The sequence below is a fragment of the Silurus meridionalis genome, chromosome 5 (genome assembly GCF_014805685.1).
Source record: "Silurus meridionalis isolate SWU-2019-XX chromosome 5, ASM1480568v1, whole genome shotgun sequence".
NCBI lineage: Eukaryota > Metazoa > Chordata > Actinopteri > Siluriformes > Siluridae > Silurus > Silurus meridionalis.
The window spans coordinates 3,181,453-3,203,771 of NC_060888.1; the positions used below are offsets into that span (position 1 = coordinate 3,181,453).

Sequence of the window (22,319 nt, forward strand, 5' to 3'; positions counted from 1 at the left end):
TGATTGGAAGGTCAGGGGTTCAAGCCCTTAACCCTCTGAGCTCCAGGGGCGCCGTATCATGGCCGACCCTGCGCTCTCATATCCCAAGCAAGCTGGGATATGCAAAGAAGAAAAAATTTCACTGTGCTGTAATGTATATGTGACAAATAAACGCTATTCTAAAATATATTGGTTACAGTGAAGTTATTGCAAATGGCAAAATCAGTAATTATCTATCTATCTATCTATCTTGTTAGATTGACCTCGCTGACCTTAAAAATGCTATAACGCAATTATGTATCATCTTCTTCTTAATCTTATTAAGTCACTACCTCCAATCTCCAATCTTCATTAAACCAGGAAAAATTGTGTCATTGGCTAATTTTTTTTATCAGATTCCAGATATTATAAAGCAAGAATTAATTTTTCGAGACAAGAATATATATAGAGTAGTTCCCACTGTACTCATTGTGCTGTTGGTAAAGGAAAGGGTTTGTTCATAGTTAGCGTTTAGGAAATGGAAATAAAAAATGTGTTGTAGGTGCATTAATCTCAACAATGGTGTTCCAAAACCAATGGAGAGCCAGATAAATGGCCTATGGGATGTTAAACATGCAAATATGGGTGTAATAATTGAGAGTCTACATGGTCAAGTGACCAAATAGTTTAATTGTCAGCAGGTTTATATTTAATCTAAACTCTCCAAATTGAATGATGGAAAAAATACGATTATAAAAATAAGATAAGTGCAAATAGTGTAAAATATGCAATTTGATATTCTTTATTTTTAAACACTATCACAATTAAAATATTGATGCTGTGCACCATAATTGAATCTGTAATAATTTTGTATGGTTTTTCTCATTTATTTGTTGAGATGATTCATCATCTGGAAACCAAAGGCCAACATGAGTGTTCTTACTGGTTAAACATGATTACATATTGATTTTATTACATTTTCTTAAATGTTTTTAGATACATTTTTTTATGTTAAAGAAAAATGTAATGAATTGCTTAATTAATTACTTTTTAAATCAATTAATTAATCCAATGCTAATAATACAATGCTAGTGACAATATATTATTGCACAGAAACTAATAGACAGCAAAATTTTTATTTTGTAAGTTCTATTTAAATAATTATTTGTTGAATTGTCTGTTTATTTAGTTGATTAAAAAGTAAACTAATCATGCACGTGCTTGATTTGCTCAAATATTAGTCACATGTTGGAAAATAAAGAAGTATTTGCTCGGCGACCTGTTGTGGGTTTTTGCTTTTTTGTGTATTTCCTTTACAATTTGAAAATTACGTAAAAAGGTGTTAAAGTAGAAAAAAAAGCTGAGGAGGAGCCACAAAGTACAACCAGCTCTCTGGGCTCGATTGTATGTTAGAAAAATAGACTGGATGTCTGTGATGTCAGACGTTCAGATCATAAATCGTGTCAGAGTGTAAGATTTGAGGTGAGGTTCAGTTTGACCAGGGCATGGGTAACACAGATCACAGACTCAAAATGATGACGCTGATATGGATTACATCAATGTTTTGTAACAAAATTGGTAAGTGTGCATGGATAAGAAAATGCTTTTTTAACTGCAAATAGTTGAGGAAATAATGAAGAACGAGGAAAAACACATTGACTTTAGTATTGTAAGGTTTTTCAAGAGCGGAAACAGTTTTGAGATAAAGGGTCAGCACGGGTAAAACTCTAAAGTAGAAAAATGTACTTTTACGATAGACTAATAATAAAATTTTTACATTCATTAAAATGTAAATTTTTTTATCCAATTTTAAATGTACATTAAAACAGATACAATAAAACAAAATTTTAAACAGATAAAACTGTTTTGTTTAAAAAGTTTAATATTCTAAGTTTTTTCAGATTCTTTATTACACATTTTGTATAATAAAATATAAGATAAAAAGTAGGAGAATAAGTAGGAAATAAGTTTTATTTGCTCTAAAAGTATTCTATAAGTTATCATAAAATTTCAATGTTAAATGTTCAACAATATTATACTTAAAATAGAGCAATACATTGTTTTGTACAACCTTATTACTATCTGGCCATCAGTTTCCTGACCACATATAATTTAGCTCATGAAAGCCACAGTATTAGGTTTCTACTGCGCTGTAGAAAGTGCTGTACTCTAGCTGTTTTTTCTATTAGTATTTGCACAGATGAAAGACATCAGCCAGCCGAACCCAATGATCTCAGCTGATGTTGGTGATAATGTGACTCTGCACTGCTATAGACTGCAAGCGGATAAATCCGGATCCATCGTTTGGTACAAGCAAAACGCCGGAGAAAAGCCTCGTGTAATGGTTACAGTTCAACACGATATCAGTTACGAAGACGAGTTCAAACCACCTAAATTCAGCATCGAAGAAGATCAAAGGAACGGACATTTAAAAATTGCGAACGTGGAAACATCTGATGAAGCCATGTATTACTGTGGATACAGAAAATTTTTAACACGGTTTGGAAATGGAACGTATTTATCAGTCAGAGGTGAGAATTTTATCTTAGTTTAATTCATTTTTAATGAAAATCTTTATTTACTTTATTTAGGAAAATTTCCTCTTATAATGTTAACTTAATAATTCAATGATTCAAGACTTTTTTACTATTTCAATGCTTAAATTCACAGAAAGCCAGAATGTTGATAATGGTCATTTCAACCTGCAAATTTTATATACTTTAAATAGTTGGCTGAATTTATGTAAATTACAATCATTGAAACTGAATTCCATTAAAGCAGCATGTTATCTATGATTTACTTAATATCTGGGAAAGCAAACAAAATATAATCCTCCTTTTAATTTACTGATTGCAGGATGTGAAAATTTGAGGAAAAAATTGATGGCGTGATGTGTTGAAAAAATTTCTTAGATTATACATCTATTACTTATATATACATTATATATACTTTATATTAGACTTACAGTTTATTGTTATTTTATTACTCTTCAAACATGTAACTAACTGCTGATGTGTAATAAAAATTTATAATAATGCAAAGATCATAAAACATTATGAAATCTCTTCACACTGCCTTTCCTTTGGGTATTTTTTGTGATGACATGGTTGCAGTGATTTCAGCAGTTTTGCACACTCAAACAATATTGCAAGACAGAAATGGCATATTGCTGTAATGTTACTACAATTTGTCATCTACGAGTTGACACCTAAACTGTATTTAATTAATGAATTGCATAATAATGTAATTATTAATAACACATTAAGAAATGACATGAATAAATAGATAATTGTATTGTTTAAAATAATTATTAAAATAGAATCCATTGTGTATTTTCTCTCTGGAGTTTCACACCAATCATGGTTCCTTAAGAAGAGTCATACATTTCAGTACATATAGTTATTTGGTTGTTCTTATAATAAATAATCTGATATTTTCATGTGTAATCTGATAAAATCAGATATTTCATTTGTCAAGGAAAATCTATATTTAGAAGATCCAAATATAAAATATAACAAACTAAGCTTTTCTACTGCCTTTATTCCCTGAGCAGGTGATGAAGATGTAAAAGTCTCAGTGTTCCAGAGCAGTGTATCAGACTCGGTTCCTGCAGGAGCATCAGTGACTCTGCAGTGTTCGGTTCTCTCTGAGAGCAGAGCAGCAGAACTCCAAGTGCTCTGGTTCAGAGCTGCTCCATCACAATCCCATCCTCAACTCATTTACACTCATCACAACAGCAGCCTTCAGTGTGAGAGCGAATCTTCTAAACACACCTGTGTGTACAACTTGTCCAAGAACATCTTCAGCCTCAATGATACTGGTACTTACTACTGCGCTGTGGTCCTGTGTGGGAAGATCATTTTCGGGAAGGGAACACGAGTACAGCGGGAGAAGTTTGGTTAGTGAAAAACTTGTGAATTTTATTTGGGATTTATAGATACAACAACAAAAAAAAAAACAACTGGGAAAGAAATATGAGGTTTTATAAAGACATAATAGATTACACTGCAAAAAAGTTCATTTGAGATTTCTTTTCTGCTTACTGAGATTGTCAGGTTTTTTTCTGTATATGTTGAAGCGGTAATTTAATATTGTTATATTTACTGTGTGGCAGAGAGATCTGTGAATCCTGTGGTGATCGTCCTTGCTGTAGCTTTGGGAGTGTGTGTGCTCGTGATCTGTGCTTTAATTTTCCAAATAAAAAGAAATTATGAAAAATCCACAGGTAAGTCAGAATCATGGTTATGGGTAAAGTCATTACATTTTATAAATATTTTATAATATCAGATCATTTCCATTATATACACTTAGAACCCATTCATGTACTAATTTGTTACAATAAAATTTATATAGAGGTTATAGTGTGTTATTGGAAAATGAATTATTGGGTGATGTGATGATGTGATGTTACTGTTATTACTACAAAGTATTTACTATTTTCCTACAACAACTCTTGATACATGTGATGTATTAGTTCCTCTAGTTCCATAACAATTTGTCAAAAATTACAATGTTTATTTATACAAATAGTCTTTTTTTAAAGGTTATTAGAAAACCCATAAAATAACAAAGTTTTATGTCCTGAAGTGTTTTCCATGGCAGAAAACATAAAGTTATAATTTTAGCTCTGGCTGTTCAAAGCATTGACACTGGAAACTCCTTTTATATCAATAAATGTGCTACAAATCTCCTCAGAAGAAAACTTCACTATAACAATTACAAATATTTGAAGCATTTGGCACTTGGAGTAATTTAGTTATATAGTAATATAGTAACATAATAGATATATAAACTACACATTTTACTATGAGAACAATAATGTATTACAGTGGAACCTCGAAACTCACGACCTTCACATTCGCAACCTCGATAGTTCGCGACTTTTCATTTGGAACCGTACTAAGAGTAACTCTGATAAAAATCTAAAATCTAAAAATCTGATAGTTGGCGAGAAGCCGCGAGTGGCTCGAAAGGTCAGAATAACATTTTAAAACAGAATTTCTGTGAATAAATTGCATAAAAATTAATTTTATTATTGTATTATTAATTTAAAGTAGTAAATAAAACATTTATGACAAGTAATTCACAATTTTTGTTGAGTTTACACTACAGTACATGTACAATTCCCCTTGAAAAATGAATTATTAAAAGGAGAGCGAGGGGTCATAAAACGTATCCCCCATGAGTATCAAGGTTACACTGTATATCACAATTTGCTAATAGTGAATTTATATAAACTGTGATATGTAGCTGTTAGAGTTTCTGTTATAGACAAATAATCAACACCTTTTGGAAATTAGAAGTAAAAATTTGACTGTCGATGAGAATTAGGTCTCGTCCTCACAATCCAATTGTTAAAAAATGTGTTTTTGTTTTACACAGTGAAGCTCAAGCAAGACAAAAGGCTCAATCAGGTAAATTTCAGGATGTGCTGTTATATGATTTAATGAATGGACATTCAGATTTGTTTTTGCACTTATGCTGATCATTAGATATGTTTTTGATTTTATATCCATTCCTGCAGGACTGTGACCAGAATGTGGAGCTGAATTACGCTGCCTTACATTTCACCAAAAAAAGAACCACAAGAGGACGTGGAAAAACACAACAAACTGAAGATATTATATATTCTGATGTGCGACGTCTTCCTGTGACTTAAATTTGACCTTTACCCTGATTCAATGTCATTAGTTTTGTTTTATGGGTCCTGTTTCTTATTTAGATGTGTTTTGTTGATTGTTCAGACTGAAAGCTGAATTATCTCAAAGTTTCACAACCACTGAGACGCTGCTTCTGACATGAGAAATACTGTATAAAGCACATCACATTATCACAAATATCAGTTCTGAGTGAATAAAGCTGAACTGCAGCTGACTCTTGCACTAAAAATAGGAATCACAAATAGGATTCACTCTTATCAGGTTTCTTGTTGTTGGACTAAATTCACAATTAAATTATTTTTATTTATATCACTGCCTTTCCACCCAGTATAATTCTCTTTGTGTAGCCCAGCAATGTAAGAAAGCTGGGGTCAGAGTGCAGGGTCAGCCATGACACAGCAGCCCTGGGGCACAAAAAGGTTAAGGGCCTTGTTCAAGGGCCCCAAGAGAGTCAGCTAGGTGATGCCGGGCTTGAACCCTCAATCTTCCTATCAGTAACGCAAAACCTTAACCACGGAGCTACCATCTTACAGTGCTGTGAAATAATAGGATTACTTTCCTGTTACAGCTCAACGCCTTGTTTAATAATCTACATATTTTTATATTCTTTAAAAGTATTTTAAAATACATGATCTAAGCTTCAACTGAATTCAGCCATTAGGGCTGACAAGCCAGTGCACTTTTAGTGTCGGTCCCAGACCCGGATAAATGTGGAGTTGTGTTATGAAGGACATCCAGCGTAAAACATGTGCCAAATCAAATATGCAGATCACGAATCAGAAATTCATACCGGATCGGTTGAGGCCCAGGTTAACAACAACCGCCACAGGTATCATTAGCCAACTGGGGTGGATGGAAATTGGGCTACTGTTGGCCAAAGGAGGAGAGGAAGAGGAGGAAGACATCTACAGACACAGCAGGAAAAGGATCTGTACTTTAAATGTTGGTACTATGACGGGTAAAGGGAGAGAGGGAGCTGATATGATGGAGAGGAGAAAAGGTAGATATGTTGTGTGTTCAGGAGCCCAAGTGGAAAGGGAGTAAGGCCAGGAACATTGGAGGTGGGTTTAAACTGTTCTATCATGGTGTGGTTGGAAAGAGAAATGGTGTAGGGGTGATTCTGAAGGAAGAGTACAGTAAGAGTGTAGTGGAGGTGAAGAAAGTTTCTAAAAGAGTGATGATCATGAAGCTGGAAGTTGAAGGGGTGATGATAAATGTCATCAGGGCTTATGCTTCACAAGTGGGTTGTGAGATGGAGGAGAAGGAAATATTCTGGAGTGAGTTAGATAAAGTGGTAGAAGGTGATTCTAGGAATTATAGATTGGTGATTGTCTTTTAATGTGCATGTAGGTGAAGGGAACAGAGGTGATGAGAAGGTGATGGGTAGTTATGGCTTTAAGGAGAGGAATGTGGAAGGGCAGATGGTGGTAGATTTTGCTAAAAGGATGGAAATGGCAGTGGTGAATACGTATTTTAAAAAGAAGGAGGATCATAGGGTGACGTATAAGAGTGGAGGAATGTTCTATGTAGGAGATGCAACCTGGAGGAGATTGGAGACTGTGAGGTGTTGGCAGGGGACAGTGTAGCTAGACAACATCGGATGGTGGTCTGGAGGATGGTTTTGGAGGTAAAGAAGAAGAGGAGGAGAGTGAGGACTAAAAGAAGAATAAGATGGTGGAAACTAAAGGAGAAAGACTGTAGTGTGAGATTCAGGGAAGAGGTCAGACAGGGGCTCGGTGGTGGTGAAGATGGATGCTTGGGCAACTACTATAAGAGACACAGCTAGAAAGGTACTTGGTGTAACATCTGTAAATAAAAAGGAAGACATAGAAACGTGGTGGTGAAATAAGGAAGTGCAGAAGAGCATAAGGAGAAAGAGGTTGGAGAAAGAACTGGGATCGATAGAGTGATGAGAAAAGTAGGCAGGAGTACAAAGAGATGCGACAGCAGGTGAAGAGGGATGTGGCGAAAGCAAAAGAAAATTTATTTGAGGAGCTGTATCATTTATAAATACTGTATAGATTTTATGTAGCCCTCTGTCTGTTATATGTAAAACTTCCTGTATAGATCTTCTTTAGCCTTGAGTTGGTCTTATGTGGTCATGTGTAGGTTTTATGTAGTCCTGTGTAGGTCATATGTAAGATTTCCTGTGTAGGCTTTATGTACTTCTGTAGTAGCTCTTATAAGCTTACATAATTCTGTGTAGCTCTTAGGGAGTCTTGTTATAAGTTGATGTACTCCAATGATGGTCATATGTGAGACTTCCTGTCTGGATTTTATGTAGCCTTAATCAAGTGTTATATGGTTCATTGTAGGTCTTATTTAGTCTTGAGCAGGTCTTATGTAAGACTTTCTGTGTAGATCTGTAGTTTCTGTAGTCCTGCTTTGTTTTTTGTAGCACCCTGGTCCTGAAATCAATTCATTGTTTACTGTACAAAAATAATAATAAAGAAAACCGACTTGACTTGAAATGCTAATTTATTAATATATATATATATATATATATATATATATATATATATATATATATATATATATATATATATATATATATATATATATAAAATAAATAAATAAAAATATATTAAAAAAATTATATTTTATTTAATATTTAATATAACAGCTTTACACACACAGTTTTCAAAAGCTAAGTGCACCTCATTTTCTTCTTTTTTAATTTGGCTCTTTTTTTAGCAAGGCTGAAAAACATTTGAGGAGGAGCCCCAGTCAGTTATCTCCTCCTTTGAACATTTCAGGTCAAAAATCTTCTGCACAAACTGAGATGAGCTCAGTTTGACCATCTGACAGTGTAGTGAGAGGACACACTGTGTACATACTGTACACCTCAGAATGATCATGATTGCACTGGTATGGATTACAGCCCTGTTTTTTAATAAAATCGGTAAGTCTGGATGTAGTTTTCTGCTCATATGTGTTGTTTGTGAGCAAGTTTGAAAACGGTTAAGTTATTTTATTCAGGGAAAAAATAATCTGATTTCAAAATATTTTTCAACCCAATAAAATCTGTGTCTGTTAAAATGAAATAAATTTCTATTTTATGTTTCCTGACTGAACAACAGATTGTACATACAGAAAGGGCGTCGATCAGCTGAACCCGTTCATCTCTGCCGTTGTTGGTGATAACGTGACCCTTCAGTGCTTCAGAATTGGGGAGGTGAACACCGATTCCATCGTTTGGTACAAGCAGAAAGTCGGACAGAAGCCTTGGGTGATGGTCACCGTTCAACACGAACCCAAATACGAAAATGATTTCAATCCACCGAAATTCAGCATAGAACAAGAGAAGAAAGAAGATAAAGACGGCTTCCATTTGAAAATTGCCAACGTGGAACCATCAGATGAAGCCACATATTACTGTGGACATAGAGATTTTCTAACAAGGTTTGGAAATGGAACCTTTTTATCAGTGGCCGGTGAGAATTTTTATATGCGTGGCTAAATTTGTTTGTAATTAATAGTCATACTTATTATACATCTAATGGTTTGTATATTCCATGCATTATATGTGAAATAATTTCAAGATCTTTCACTATCTACATGGCTCTGAACAGGTCATGGAGATGTAAAAGTGTCAGTGTTGCAGAGCAGCATGTTGAACCCGGTTCCTGCAGGAACATCAGTGACTCTGCAGTGTTCGGTTCTCTTTGAGAGCAGAACAGCAGAACTCCAAGTGCTCTGGTTCAAAGCTGCTTTAACACAATCCCATCCTCAAATCATTTACACTCATCACAACAGCAGCCTTCAGTGTGAGAGTGAATCTTCTAAACAAACCTGTGTGTACAACTTCTCTAAGAAGATCCTTAGTTTGAATGATACTGGCACTTATTACTGCGCTGTGACCGTGTGTGGGAAACTCGTTTTTGGGAACGGAACACGAGTACAGCTGGGTAGGAAAAGTTATGTTATGCTGATAGTATATATTGTAAAAAACATAACATAATATGTATTTAATGTTATCAGATTTTCTAGTTGTAGCACTATTGATATTGTGATATTTACTGTGTAACAGAGAGATCTGTGGATCCTGCAGTGATCTTCCTCGCTGTAGCTTTGAGTGTGTGTGTGCTCCTGATCTTTGCTATGGTCTGTATCATAAGCAGTCAATTTAAAAACCATGAACATTTTGGTGGTAAGTTATATATCTTCGATTTTTGATATAATCATTTAAAGAAATGATGTGTGTGTATTTTATTTTTTATATATATATATATATATATATATATATATATATATATATATATATATATATATATATATATATATATATATATATACTTTTTTTTTCATAATGATATCAGCTATAAACAGTCTCAGCAACCGTTCTTATGTTGTTTCTCAACATAAAAAAAGAGAAGCTCTTCTGTTTGTAATGCTTTCCTGTAACAAAAACGTTACCACTGACTGTTATAAGATCTTGACACTGGCAACTACTTAAAAAAAAGTTAAAGTAACACCTTACATTGTATGTTTACTAAATCCAAAAAAAAAGTTTTTCAAATCCATTAAGTCAGAAATAGAAATGATACCATATAAAAACAAGCACAATAATATAAGCCAATAATTATACAAATATAAATCTAGAATTTGTAGCTGCACTATTGTCAGAGAAGGTGCTTTTAAAATGTTATTGTTTTGCGAAAAATAAAGTTAAATATTTTTCTATTCTACAGTGAGTCAAGGTTCAGTGACAGACGAGACCCTCAGTCAGGTAAATATTCAGTACCTGTACATTTGCTCTAAATGCATAACAACTCTAATAATCCTGTTTATATTCCCGTAGGACTGTGTCACTGCAGAGGTGAATTACGCTGCCTTAAATTTTACTGAGAGAACCGGCAAAAGAGGACGAGTAAAGAGACGACAACCTCAAGATATTATATACTCTGATGTGCGACGTCCTTTTGTAACTTAGATTTGATAACTAATCTGATTCAGTGTTTTATTTCTGTTATCAGATTTCATTTGTTTGTATATGTTTTTTTCTGTATTATTGTTCAAGCTAAATATAAACTAAAATATGATCCAGAATGATCTAGAAGTCTCAAAATCAATGAAACACTGGAACACTTGTTCTGCCTGTGCAGTCTGTGGTTTTCTTGGCATTGTACCTGCAGGAAATGTAGCAGGACTTTTTTTTTTTTAACTCCTTCTGATTAGGCTATGTCTTCTTCCTGTATAAAACACTATAATATCTAGTAAGTAGCTTTGTTTTTTAACTAGGTTTATATATATATAATAAATTATAATCAATAATTAAAACATTCATATCTATATATACATTTATTATGAATAAATTCATAACTACATGAATAAATTGTCATTTTCTTTCTGTCTTATATTTTGGGGTGTTTTTTTTATACATACATAATATGGCTAAAAGTATGTGGACACCTGGCCATTACAACTAAATGTGGTTCTTACTAAAACTGTTTTCAGAAAGTTCTATGCACACACTGTTATAGCATGACAATGCACCAAAGCCAGCTTTATAAACACATGGTGTATTAATGCTGGTAGTGAAAGAACTCGTGTGTCCTTTTCCTTTAGACGAGCAGAAACACTGACTGAACCTCAGCCTTCCTTAATAAACATTAGTGCCTCGTGTTGTTTGAGCTAAATGAACATAATTATGTTAATAATAAAAATAAATATAAAAGCAGGAATTAACTTGTGTTTTGCAGACATTTCACAAGATTAAATGTATATCATTGTGTGCTGTTCAATATTAAAGAAACAATTGTATTGTGGTTAATTGCTGGAAAAACACTCATTTGGTGTCGTGCAGATTATTTTTTAGTGTAATTGAGTTGTATTCCTTGAACTAGTCTATGTAATAACAACTGTGTGCTTGGAAATTTCTGGTAACAGTTGTAGAAAGACCCACATATGGTTCTACATATCCTTCCAAATATAGAAGTAGGAACGACAGACTGGTTCAAGGTGGAGGTTGGACTGCATCAAGGATCAGCTCTGAGCCCTTTCCTGTTTGCAGTGGTGATGGACAGATTGACGGACGAGGTCAGACAGGAGTCTTCGTATACTATGATGTTTGCGGATGATATTGTGATTTGTGGTGAGAGTAGGGAGCAGGTTGAGAAGAGCCTGGAGAGGTGGAGGTACACGCTGGAGAGAAGGGAATGAAAGTCAGTAGGAGTAAGACAGAGTACATGTGTGTGAATGAGATGGAGGGCAGTGGAGGGGTGCGGTTGCAGGGAGAAGAGGTGGAGAAGGTGGAGGAGTTCAGGTACCTGGGTTCAACAGTGCAAAGTAATGGAGAGTGTGTTAGAGAAGTGAAGAAAAGATTGCAGGCAGGGTGGAGTGGGTGGAGAAGAGTGATAGCAGGAGTGATTTGTGATAGAAGAGTATCTGTGAGAGTGAAAGGGAAAGTTTATAGGACTGTGGTGAGACCTGAGATGTTGTATGGTTTAGAGACAGTGGTATTGAGTAAAAGACAGGAGGTGGAGTTGGAGGTAGCAGAGCTGAAGATGGAAATCTTGAATGTTAATGGGCTACAGTCATTCAGGTTTTTTGAAGGTGGAGTTTCTGGCCACATGATGGCCACTTGCCTGTCTTGCCATCCAAATCTCCCATTGAATTAGATACTTACATTGTAATCATGCAAAATGTTAATATTACAAAATTCAATTACAAATGTACAAATTGAATCTAAAGATTTTTTGGGGTTTATTTTTGCAGATTTTTGCTGCTTTGACACATTTTCCACTGATAAGTGCACCATATCATAGAAATTGAATTGAATTTAACAATAGAATATAGTAGAATGTGTACTGGAAAGGTTTTCACAGATCTGCCATTTAGGTTCATCTACTCTCAACTCTAAAGTAAATCTGTTGGCCTCATTTCTTCCTTTTGTTCTTCATGTCATTTGTTAAAAAAGACTTCAATTCCTTTTTGAAGAAAGGGTCCGAAAAAAGTGTGAGGCGGAGCCACTGCTATCTTTTAAATCTCTATTGTATGTGGAACATTCTGTGATGTCACGCCATAAGTCTTTCCCACAAAGTGACATGTACTCAGCCTGACCTTATAACAGAGAGCAAAAGGAGACACGCTATGCACAGACCTCAGACTGAACATGATGATAATGATGATGTGGATTACAGTGGGGCTTTTCAATAGAATTGGTAAGTCTGAATGGTTTTCATGGTTGCTAACCATATCATATCCTTAGAAGCATTATATTGACACTTGACAATATAACACTGGACCTCAGTGACACTTTAATACATCACATGAGCACTTACATGAAAATGTCAATGTCTGTACTACTGTCAATATCTCTGTCTTATCCATACCATCCTTTTCTGTATTTATTATATATTTATTTTTTCTTTTCTTTTTTATAGTAAAGTATATTTTTTATATACTTATATTTTATACTTCATAGTATATACTTTAGACTTTTATACTTTATATTTGTATTGTATTTATTTAGTTATTTATTTACATTTATATTTTTATTTCCTCAGTTTTTAACAGTCATAAAAAAAGCATTTCACTTCATGTCGTACTCTGTATTAATGTGTATGTGACAAAATAATACCATTTGATTTGATCAGATTTTTACTCAAATCTTTAAGTTTTGCTGCCCCTTTTAGCAGATTCTGCTCAGACAAAAATCTTCGATCAGCCAAACCCAATAGTCTCCTCCGATGTTGGTGATAACGTGACTTTGCACTGCTTTCGACTGCAAGAAGAAAATACAGAAGCCATCATTTGGTACAAGCAAAAAGTCGGACATGAGCCTTGTGTAATGGTCACAGTCCATCACCAACCCAATTACGAAAATGAGTTCAAGCCACCAAAATTCAGCATTGAGAAAGAAAAAAAAGGTTGTCATTTAAAAATTGCGAACGTGGAACCGTCCGATGAAGCCATGTATTACTGTGGCAGTTTAACCTACGCGAAGGTTTTCGGAAAAGGAGCGTTTTTATCAGTCAAAGGTAAGAATTTTATTGGATAGAGCCAGTTTAATACATTTTTATTGTTGTATGTATATTTAACTTTTATTAAAAACATTGAATATTATTTTATAGTGTATTAAAATATTTAGTTTATTAATATTCAGGCTAGTTGTTTCACATATTGGTGATGTGGTATATCATAACGTGATATAAAAATACACATTTAATATATAATTTACCTTAGTTTGGTCGTTTGATTAGAATACATATGAATTAAAGTAATTAAAGGTTTTACCAATTGGGAAATATACTGTATTTATATAGTTGTTATACACTCTTTATATCACACTGTACAGGTAAACCAAATTTAAGTGTTTCAGTGTTCCAGAGCAGTGTGTCAGACTCGGTTCCTGCAGGAGCATCAGTGACTCTGCAGTGTTCGGTTCTCTCTGAGAGCAGAGCAGCAGAACTCCAAGTGCTCTGGTTCAGAGCTGCTCCATCACAATCCCATCCTCAACTCATTTACACTCATCACAACAGCAGCCTTCAGTGTGAGAGCGAATCTTCTACACACACCTGTGTGTACAACTTGTCCAAGAACATCTTCAGCCTCAATGATACTGGAACTTACTACTGCGCTGTGGCCCTGTGTGGGAAGATCATTTTCGGGAACGGAACATGAGTGCAGCTGGAGAAGTTTGGTTAGTGAACAATTTGTGAATTTTATCTATAGGTAAATATATTTTTTAAGGATTTCCTTGTGTTAATGTTATGTATGGAAGCCCGTTTTCTGCCACAAAAAAAAAGTTATTGTGACTTTTTGAGAAACAAATTTAGAATTTTGAGACATAAACTCGCAATTGTGAAAAAAGGCTGAATTGCGAGATATGAACTCAATTACGATTCTGCACCATAGGAAACCACAAGATGTGATTCTTACAGCATGTTACCTTTTTATTGTAAACAGAGTTTTGTATGCCATTTTCCCGAAAACAAGGTTTGGCTATATTGACTCTTTGGCATAAAAATTCTTTCCGATTTGTGTATGTTGTAATAGATATGGGAGCCTATTATATGTTTTGCCAGAAATTGTGCAAATGAGTTATAAACTCGCAATTGCGAGAAATAAAAGTCCGAAACCTGACTTTATAACTCACAAATGTGAGTTAATGTTCGTGTGCAAACAGCAATGTTGTCTTATATTCCCCATAAACTACATTTCAAATAATGAATCTTATTTTCAGTGACTTAATTAAATTGTTGGTCATGTTTGTTTAGCATAGAAGTAACAGTCAGTGTTTAAGTTCATATAAGAATAGATTACAGCATCAAGCTTAATGGTCAGAGCTGTACAGTGGTGTCATACTGTATGTTCTTAAATCAACTATATATTTATATAATATAAAGTTAAGTCTAAATCTTAATAATACAGTTACATTTTCTGCAAAGAAATCTCTAAAGAAAAAAAATGCTGCTACCAAATACGACATAAATATAAATATCACCCCAGACACAAATATAGGGGTATTTTAAATTGTGATGTTTCCTGTGTAACAGAGAGATCTGTGGATCCTGTAGTGATCTGCCTCGCTGTGGCTTTGGGAGTGTGTGTGCTTGTGATTTTTATCCTAACCTGTGGAAGGAGAAACCATGAACAACACAAGGGTGAGTCTGTATTATAGTGTTACTATATCAATATAAAGCTATTTAAAGTATATTACAGTATTTTTCACCAATTTATATATAAAGATATTCATTATTCACTGATGGCTACATTTCATGTCATGGAATGTCAAAAAAACAGTTAGTACGCATTATTGCTTACATTCTAGCAGCTATAAACACTCGTTCTCTCTCCATCCCCATTATAATTTTTTTCCTACTTTCTAAACTTCTGAAAATACTCACTGTATAGATCCAATTTTAACTCGTATGCTATCTCCTCTACAGTGAGATTAAAACAAGGGTCCATGACAGAAAAGACTCTCAGTCAGGTAATTATTCAGGATGATACACAAAATACACAACCATAGAAATGCATTGAAAAAGTGGAATGAAAGTCAAACTTCAGGTGACTGTTATCTGTAATCTCGTATCCATTCCTACAGGAGTGTGAGATTGTGGATCTGAATTATGCTGCATTACATTTTAATGAGAGGAGAGCCAAAAAAGAAAGAGTAAAGAAACAACAACCTCGAGATGTTATATATTCTGATGTGCGACGTCCTTGTAGTTAAAGATTGTCAAGGGTGTGGAAAAAAAGCATACATTATTCTGCTATTATATTGTGTTTCTAATTAAGTATTTAAATGTGTATACTTTAAGCTTGTTGAAAGTAGAGAAACTCTGACAAGTTGTTTGGTTTATTATTTGTTTGTACTGTTATAAGAGTTATAACAACCTGCGATATTGGGCTAGAAATTACACACTAAGGAGTCTGCTGTTGATGGAAAAGAATCAGTTATGTAGAGGTATGATAATGAGGTATGATGTTGTATAATCCCGAAATCACCACCCCATAGTTGATTATTCTTAAAAATCTAAAAATCTTAAAGTCTCACAGGTAATAAATGAAGAAATATGAGGTTATTGTCCAAGAAACAAACTTTTAGGCATTGAACATATATATATATTCCAACTTTATAACCTTTTTGTGTTTCTAAAGATGCTTTGTGACAATGCCCTTTGTATAAAGTGCTATACAAATAAAGCTGAGTTAAACTGAAATAAATTAAGACAAGCAGGTGGTTGGTTTCAGAGTGATATGGATACGGATGATCCGCTGTGACGATCTCTTAACTTGAGCAGCCAAAAAATAAATTGAATTAAAATAAATTTCATTTAAATGAATTCACAGTCACATAGTCAAATGTGATGTGGGTTTTTAATGTGGGTTAATGTGTTGTTGGTTTTTTTTGGAATAGTGAGTGAGTCTATAATTGCAGTGCCATGTAGCCGTTGCAACCTTGAGTCTAAAAATTTTGGGGGGTAAAAATCTTATTTTTTTGTGCCAATTTTGTGTTTATATGACATTGGAAAAGGTACAAAATCGGGGTACTTAGGCACACCTTCAGAGAATCTAAAAGATTTATGTAAAAAAAAAAATGTCATGAATAAGTCAGCACTAAATATTGCAGTATCTCTAAAAATAATCAAATAAATGACTTCTTCCTATGATCTTCAGAAATTGTCAACTTTCTGTTGAACATCACAAGTCAATTGTATATGTAAGTGGGAATTGTGTGGTTGACTGATAGAGAAGGTTGTTCCATGCATGACAATAGATGGATATGTTAATGATTGACTACAGAAAGCACACACACACACACACACACACACACACACACACACACACACACACACACACACACACATACATACCCAAACACTGCCTTAATTTTAATCTATGCTGTTTTACCTTCTCTGGAACACAGTTTTAAAGTTAAGTGTAGCATAAAAGAAAACCGCATAAGGAAACACAGGAAATGTGAAACAAGTATAAAGGAATAAATGTATGAACAAGAACAACAGTCCCAGAGGTGTTAAGTAGTTGTTGACTGCATTACCTTCACTCTCCAGTTCACATCATCCCAATCCAGAATTGTGTAGGCCAAGTCAGCTGATGCAGCACTCCATCACTTTCATTCTTAGATAAACAGCTCTTATGTAACCTAGAGGTGTGTTTGGGGTCATTGTCATTGTCCTGTTGGAAAACAAATGACGGTCCCACTAAGTGCAAACCGGATAGGATGGGATGTCTTTGCAAAATGCTGTGGAAGCCATGCTGGTTAAGTGTGACTTCAATTTTGACTAAATCACAAACACTGTGACCAGCAAAGCACCTCCACACCATCACAGCTCCTCCTCCATGCTTCACAGTGGGAACTACACATTCAGGAACCTTCTGTTCCCCATGTCTAATAAAGTCACAGCGAATACAATCAAATATCTCAAATTTGGACTTATCAGATGAAAGAACAGTTTTCCACTAGAGCAAGTCTTTTCTGTGTCTTGTTTTTTTTAAGTTATGTTTCTTTGCCGCAATTCAACCATGAACGTCTCCTCTGAACAGTAGATGTTGAAATATGTCTCCCATTTGAACTCCGTGAAGCATTTATGGAAATCGCAGTTTCAAAGCTGGTAATTCTAATAAACATTTCCTCTGCAGCAGAGGAGGTTCCTTTTCTCGAACATTCCTCATGAGAGTCTGTCTCGTCATAGTGTTTGACGGTTGCGACTGCCCTTTAGGTTACATTTAAAATTCTTGAGATTTTTCTTTTTCTTAGCTGACCTTCATTTCTCAAAGCATTGATAGACAGTGCCATTGTTGCCATAATATAGATCTGTACAGTAGTTGTAGTAGCACTAATAAGGCTCTACTTCCATCGCTGTTTAAAACCTTGCTAAATATGGCTCTGTTTTATTGCAAAAAATGTTTTATAGAGTATCTTTGTCCATATAAAAATGCAAGAAATTCTGCTATAAACATAGCAGGCAGTTAACAAGAACTGTGACTGTTCGATCATAAATTATGTTTAGAGAACCAATTTAGAAAAATCACTATGATGGTCAAAAGCACATTTAATCTTTTAATCATCTTTAGTCGTTTGTTTTTTGGTCAGGGGCGTGGCTGGGCAAAATATTTAAAATAATAAAAAATTGCAATCAGTGTGTGACCTGATGACGGAACTATAACATACACCAGGTGGCTCTTAGGTCTCAAGTCAAGTCAAGTGGCTTTTATTGTCATTTCTACTATGCACAGTGGTAAACAGTACACAGTAAAAACGAGACAACGTTCCTCCAGAACCCTGGTGCTCCACAAAAACCCTGGTGCTACACAAAACCCCTGTTGCTACACTAAACTTTTTCTTGTCTTTTCTGAAATCCGTGTTTGCGGTGTGGTTTGTACTGTTGGAGCTATTAATTTTTTAGGAGAACAGCAAGGACCATATTTCTAATCTTCACATGAAAATAATAGAGTGAGATGGAACTTTAAAATGCAAATGGACCAACCATTTAGAACAAACTAGTTTTTCCCTTTGGCCTCCACATACAGAAGTTTAAGGTCAGGGGGCTGAGCTTCCAGATGTGTTAGCTTCTCAGTAACGCCCCTCATGCTCAGTGCGACTATAAGACAGTTTGGTGAAAAGACATTATCAGACACAATGCTGGGGATTAAGGTGGTAAAGCTGATATGGATTACGGCTGTGATTTTTATTAATACTGGTGAGTGATCATCGTTTTTTACATCATTTATATTGTAGGTTTTACAAGAATTACAATTAAATGACATATTATTTCCAAACATTTTAAATAATGATGACCACTCTAAATACATTCTGTGTGTAGAACATAAATATACAACCACTGAATTACATACACAACATTTTAATATAAATCTTTAAAGTTTTGTATAATTATATATATTTTTTTCGTCCTGTGCTTCCACCATAAGATTTTGCACAAATAAACATCATCAATCAGCCGAACTCAGTCATCACTGCTGCTTCTGGTGAGAACGTGACTCTACACTGCTTTCGGTTGGATGAAAAAAACACCGATCCCATCATTTGGTACAAACAAGCAGTAGGACACGAGCCTTGTGTATTGGTCACAGTTCAGAAACTTGCATCAAATCCCATTTTTGAAGTTAATTTCAACTCAGCAAGGTTCACCATCGAGAATTCAGACAGAAGCTGCCATTTGAAAATTGCGAACGTGAAACCGTCAGATGAAGCCAAATATTACTGTGGATTAAAAATATTTTCAATAAAGTTTGGAAAAGGAACTTTTTTATCAGTGAAAGGTAAAAAACTTTAATGTTTCTAACTAATTCTTAGCACTGTAGTGATATTTCTATAGAAAAATCACCTCCTTTTTATTATCATTACTTATAATGTATGCATATACTGCTATGAATTTATAAATAATAATAACAATGATCTTATTATAAGAAAGTTCATGTATTACATTTGATTTAATTAAGTAATACGACAACATTTTTACATATAGAAAAAGGTTTGGAGTCTCTTACCTTGTTACTTTTGTACAGAAAAAATTGCTTGAACCCATGTGACAGTAAATGTTTGGAACAATTTCAATGTCAGTGTGAGGAAAATAATCAGAAATAAAAAAAACATTAGATTTTCTTACCTCTAAAAAACCGTATTTATAGGTACGTGCGGGTAATGTTTCAAGTTCCATTTAATCAACAGAATCTTTAACATTTTAATTATTATTATAATAATAATAATTATTATTATTATTATTTTATTTTACATTTTTATTTATTTATCATTTCAGTCCAATTATAGAAAGAAAAAAATACTTACTCTCTCATGCCTATATTCCCCTGAGCAGGTGATGAAGATATAAAAGTCTCAGTGTTCCAGAGCAGTGTATCAGACTCGGTTCCTGCAGGAGCATCAGTGACTCTGCAGTGTTCGGTTCTCTCTGAGAGCAGAGCAGCAGAACTCCAAGTGCTCTGGTTCAGAGCTGCTCCATCACAATCCCATCCTCAACTCATTTACACTCATCACAACAGCAGCCTTCAGTGTGAGAGCGAATCTTCTACACACACCTGTGTGTACAACTTGTCCAAGAACATCTTCAGCCTCAATGATACTGGAACTTACTACTGCGCTGTGGTCCTGTGTGGGAAGATCATTTTCGGGAACGGGACACAAGTACAGCTGGAGAAGGATTCACAATTTGGTTGGTAAAAAAAAAAAACATGAATATTATTTAGGTTTAATCATGATTGTAATTTATCTCTTTAGTTTGTTATTTTAAAATTGTTAATTCATTCAGGTTCTCATGTGATCTACCTCACAGTGGTGGTCGTGTGTGTGATTGTAATCATCACTGAAACTTTAATAATCTGTAAAATGAGAGTCTGTGAACAATTCAGAGGTGAGTCTGTCACACAGAACTGCAATACCTATATATATAAATAAATATATATATAAATAAGTATATATAAATGTTCAGGATTTATACTTTATTTAAATTGAAAACTCATTCTTTAGCATGAATTACACCTCTTGGTATCTGGACAGTTCCTTTCTCCAAATATTTAGCTGAAATACTTTACTTTGCATCTTGTAAAAGTCAAACTTGTTTTTCCCTAGTTTTTTCTTTCTTCTGATACAGTTCATCCCAGAGCAGTTCAGTAGGATTTAAATGCAGTGACTGAGCAGGTTATTCCATGATAGATAGCAATCCAGTCAACTGTTTGTTCTCAAAATAACACTTTCAGAGTTTAGTCATGCGCTTTGTCTCATTGTATTGTATGGTGAAGTTGGTTTTGATGAACCGCAGTCTAGAAGAAATTGAATGGTGTTGAATTATGGAATGGTTTCCATGTTTGATCAGGAATATTTTTCACCAGGAATAAATCTCCAACTTTCCCTGCAGTAAATAATCTCAAACCATTAAACTTCCACCTCCATGTTTGACTGTGGGGGTAAAGAAGCCTGATCACACCTTCTTATACAAGTTCTACTGTTAGAGACAAAAATTATTTATTTATATGTCAACAGAACTTTCTTCTAATAGTTTGTTGCATATATTTCAAAGCAGCATGCATCCCCTCTCTCTCTCTCTCTCTCTCTCTCTCTCTCTCTCTCTCTCTCTCTCTCTCTCTCTCTCTCTCTCTCTCTCACTCTCTCTCTTTTTACAGTGAGACCTCAGAAAGTCTCTGTTATAAAGAAAAGACCTGATCAGGTAAATAATCTTAAATTGTTTCTACATGCTCTTATAAACTAACTGCTAAATGTACCTGTTATGATTCAGACAGCTGTGATCTAATACAAACATCTGTATATTGATCCCCACAGGGTGGTGATGCAGAAGAGCTGAATTACGCTGCTTTGCATTTTAATAAGAAGAACACAAAAAAAGTGATGAGAAAAAAAGAAAAACCTGGAGATTGTGTTTATTCTGAAGTGTCACATGCAACTTAGATCATATTTCTAATGTTTTTTTGTTTTTTTTATAATTACGCTGCATTACATTTCAATTTAAAGAAAATCGAAGGAGGAAGAGAAAAGAGAGAAAAACATCAAGACAGTGTGTACTCTGAAGTCAGATCTCTCACCAAGATTTAGATTATACATCTTAAATTTTTTTCTTTTAATAGATTTTTTGATTTTTGAAATAAAATTTCAAATGGTGGCCTTCTGGTGTCCTTCTAAACATACTGTGATGGGATATTAGGAGTATAATACTGTTTCTTTAGTAATTATTTAGGAAACTAGTTGTACAGTGTAGAGAAAAGTATACGGTGTAATAAATAGTATAAATATAGAACATTACTAGTAAAAAAAAAGTAATTTTCTAACCACACATTTGTACAGTTGCGTCAATTATTATATCATGTCACAGTGTATGAAGTTGGTTGGAAGTCTGCGCCCACCGCCCAGAGAAGTTCCCACAATCATACACTCAGAATGGAGGGTGGGGGTTTGGGGTACGTCACGTCAGTAAGGAGAGCTGAACTGAAATTAAAATTATGGACGACAAAAAGGGCCTAAACTTTTTTTTAAGTTATTGAAAAGAAGGTTTTGGGATAATAATAATTTAATGTGTTTATATGTTTAATTTATTAAGTTTGAATGTGAGTCTTGTGACAAAGATTATGACATTATAGCCATGATAAATCATAGTACAGATATACTGCATTAGCAAAGACTCTCCCTGGTAAAAATCTGAAAGCTACTGGGGTTTAAAGATGTACTGTTTAAGCGGTTTTGAA

The 22,319-nt window shown here is 34.4% G+C and overlaps 3 protein-coding genes and 1 gene segment (V, D, J or C); all 4 read left to right on the top strand.

The window, feature by feature from the left end:
* Positions 1–1,407: 1,407 nt before the first annotated feature.
* LOC124386262 lies at positions 1,408–5,801 on the top strand. The gene is made up of 6 exons (XM_046849997.1): positions 1,408–1,536; positions 2,148–2,489; positions 3,512–3,856; positions 4,073–4,183; positions 5,341–5,372; positions 5,483–5,801. The coding sequence occupies exons 1-6, from the start codon at positions 1,464–1,466 to the stop codon at positions 5,615–5,617; spliced, it is 1,038 nt and encodes a 345-aa protein (XP_046705953.1). The 5' UTR covers positions 1,408–1,463; the 3' UTR covers positions 5,618–5,801.
* A 2,622-nt stretch (positions 5,802–8,423) lies between these two features.
* On the top strand, positions 8,424–10,884 carry LOC124386263. The gene is made up of 6 exons (XM_046849998.1): positions 8,424–8,520; positions 8,699–9,052; positions 9,191–9,526; positions 9,649–9,768; positions 10,310–10,347; positions 10,420–10,884. Exons 1-6 carry the CDS (start codon positions 8,469–8,471, stop codon positions 10,549–10,551), a joined length of 1,032 nt encoding a protein of 343 aa, XP_046705954.1. The 5' UTR covers positions 8,424–8,468; the 3' UTR covers positions 10,552–10,884.
* A 2,649-nt stretch (positions 10,885–13,533) lies between these two features.
* Positions 13,534–14,243, top strand: LOC124386138. The segment is given in 2 exon segments: positions 13,534–13,600; positions 13,918–14,243. Coding segments are annotated over 2 exon segments (393 nt in total).
* Positions 14,244–21,666, top strand: LOC124386260. 3 transcript variants are annotated; one of them, XR_006925886.1, is made up of 9 exons: positions 14,244–14,262; positions 15,119–15,226; positions 15,512–15,555; positions 15,670–18,790; positions 19,020–19,370; positions 19,925–20,282; positions 20,375–20,476; positions 21,246–21,289; positions 21,403–21,417. XR_006925886.1 is itself a non-coding variant. In XM_046849993.1 (9 exons), exons 4-9 carry the CDS (start codon positions 18,679–18,681, stop codon positions 21,526–21,528), a joined length of 1,089 nt encoding a protein of 362 aa, XP_046705949.1. In that variant the 5' UTR covers positions 14,244–14,262; positions 15,119–15,226; positions 15,512–15,555; positions 15,670–18,678; the 3' UTR covers positions 21,529–21,666. The 3 variants fall into 3 exon arrangements, 2 of the variants coding, with proteins under 2 accessions (XP_046705949.1, XP_046705950.1); XM_046849993.1 differs by having other exon boundaries at positions 19,925–20,278; positions 21,403–21,666; XM_046849994.1 differs by having other exon boundaries at positions 19,925–20,278; positions 20,399–20,476; positions 21,403–21,666.
* Positions 21,667–22,319: the final 653 nt, after the last annotated feature.

What these genes read in the sequence shown, in the direction of transcription:
- LOC124386262 (XM_046849997.1), top strand. Translation starts at nt 1,464, where the DNA reads ATGGGTAACACAGATCACAGACTCAAAATGATGACGCTGATATGGATT. An exon ending in AACGTATTTATCAGTCAGAG is followed by an intron (nt 2,490 to 3,511) that starts GTGAGAATTTTA and finishes TTCCCTGAGCAG; the next exon opens with GTGATGAAGATGTAAAAGTC. An exon ending in AGTACAGCGGGAGAAGTTTG is followed by an intron (nt 3,857 to 4,072) that starts GTTAGTGAAAAA and finishes ACTGTGTGGCAG; the next exon opens with AGAGATCTGTGAATCCTGTG.
- LOC124386263 (XM_046849998.1), top strand. Translation starts at nt 8,469, where the DNA reads ATGATCATGATTGCACTGGTATGGATTACAGCCCTGTTTTTTAATAAA. An exon ending in CCTGTTTTTTAATAAAATCG is followed by an intron (nt 8,521 to 8,698) that starts GTAAGTCTGGAT and finishes ACTGAACAACAG; the next exon opens with ATTGTACATACAGAAAGGGC. An exon ending in AAACCATGAACATTTTGGTG is followed by an intron (nt 9,769 to 10,309) that starts GTAAGTTATATA and finishes TCTATTCTACAG; the next exon opens with TGAGTCAAGGTTCAGTGACA.
- LOC124386260 (XM_046849993.1), top strand. Translation starts at nt 18,679, where the DNA reads ATGCTCAGTGCGACTATAAGACAGTTTGGTGAAAAGACATTATCAGAC. An exon ending in AGTCTGTGAACAATTCAGAG is followed by an intron (nt 20,477 to 21,245) that starts GTGAGTCTGTCA and finishes CTCTTTTTACAG; the next exon opens with TGAGACCTCAGAAAGTCTCT. An exon ending in TAAAGAAAAGACCTGATCAG is followed by an intron (nt 21,290 to 21,402) that starts GTAAATAATCTT and finishes TGATCCCCACAG; the next exon opens with GGTGGTGATGCAGAAGAGCT.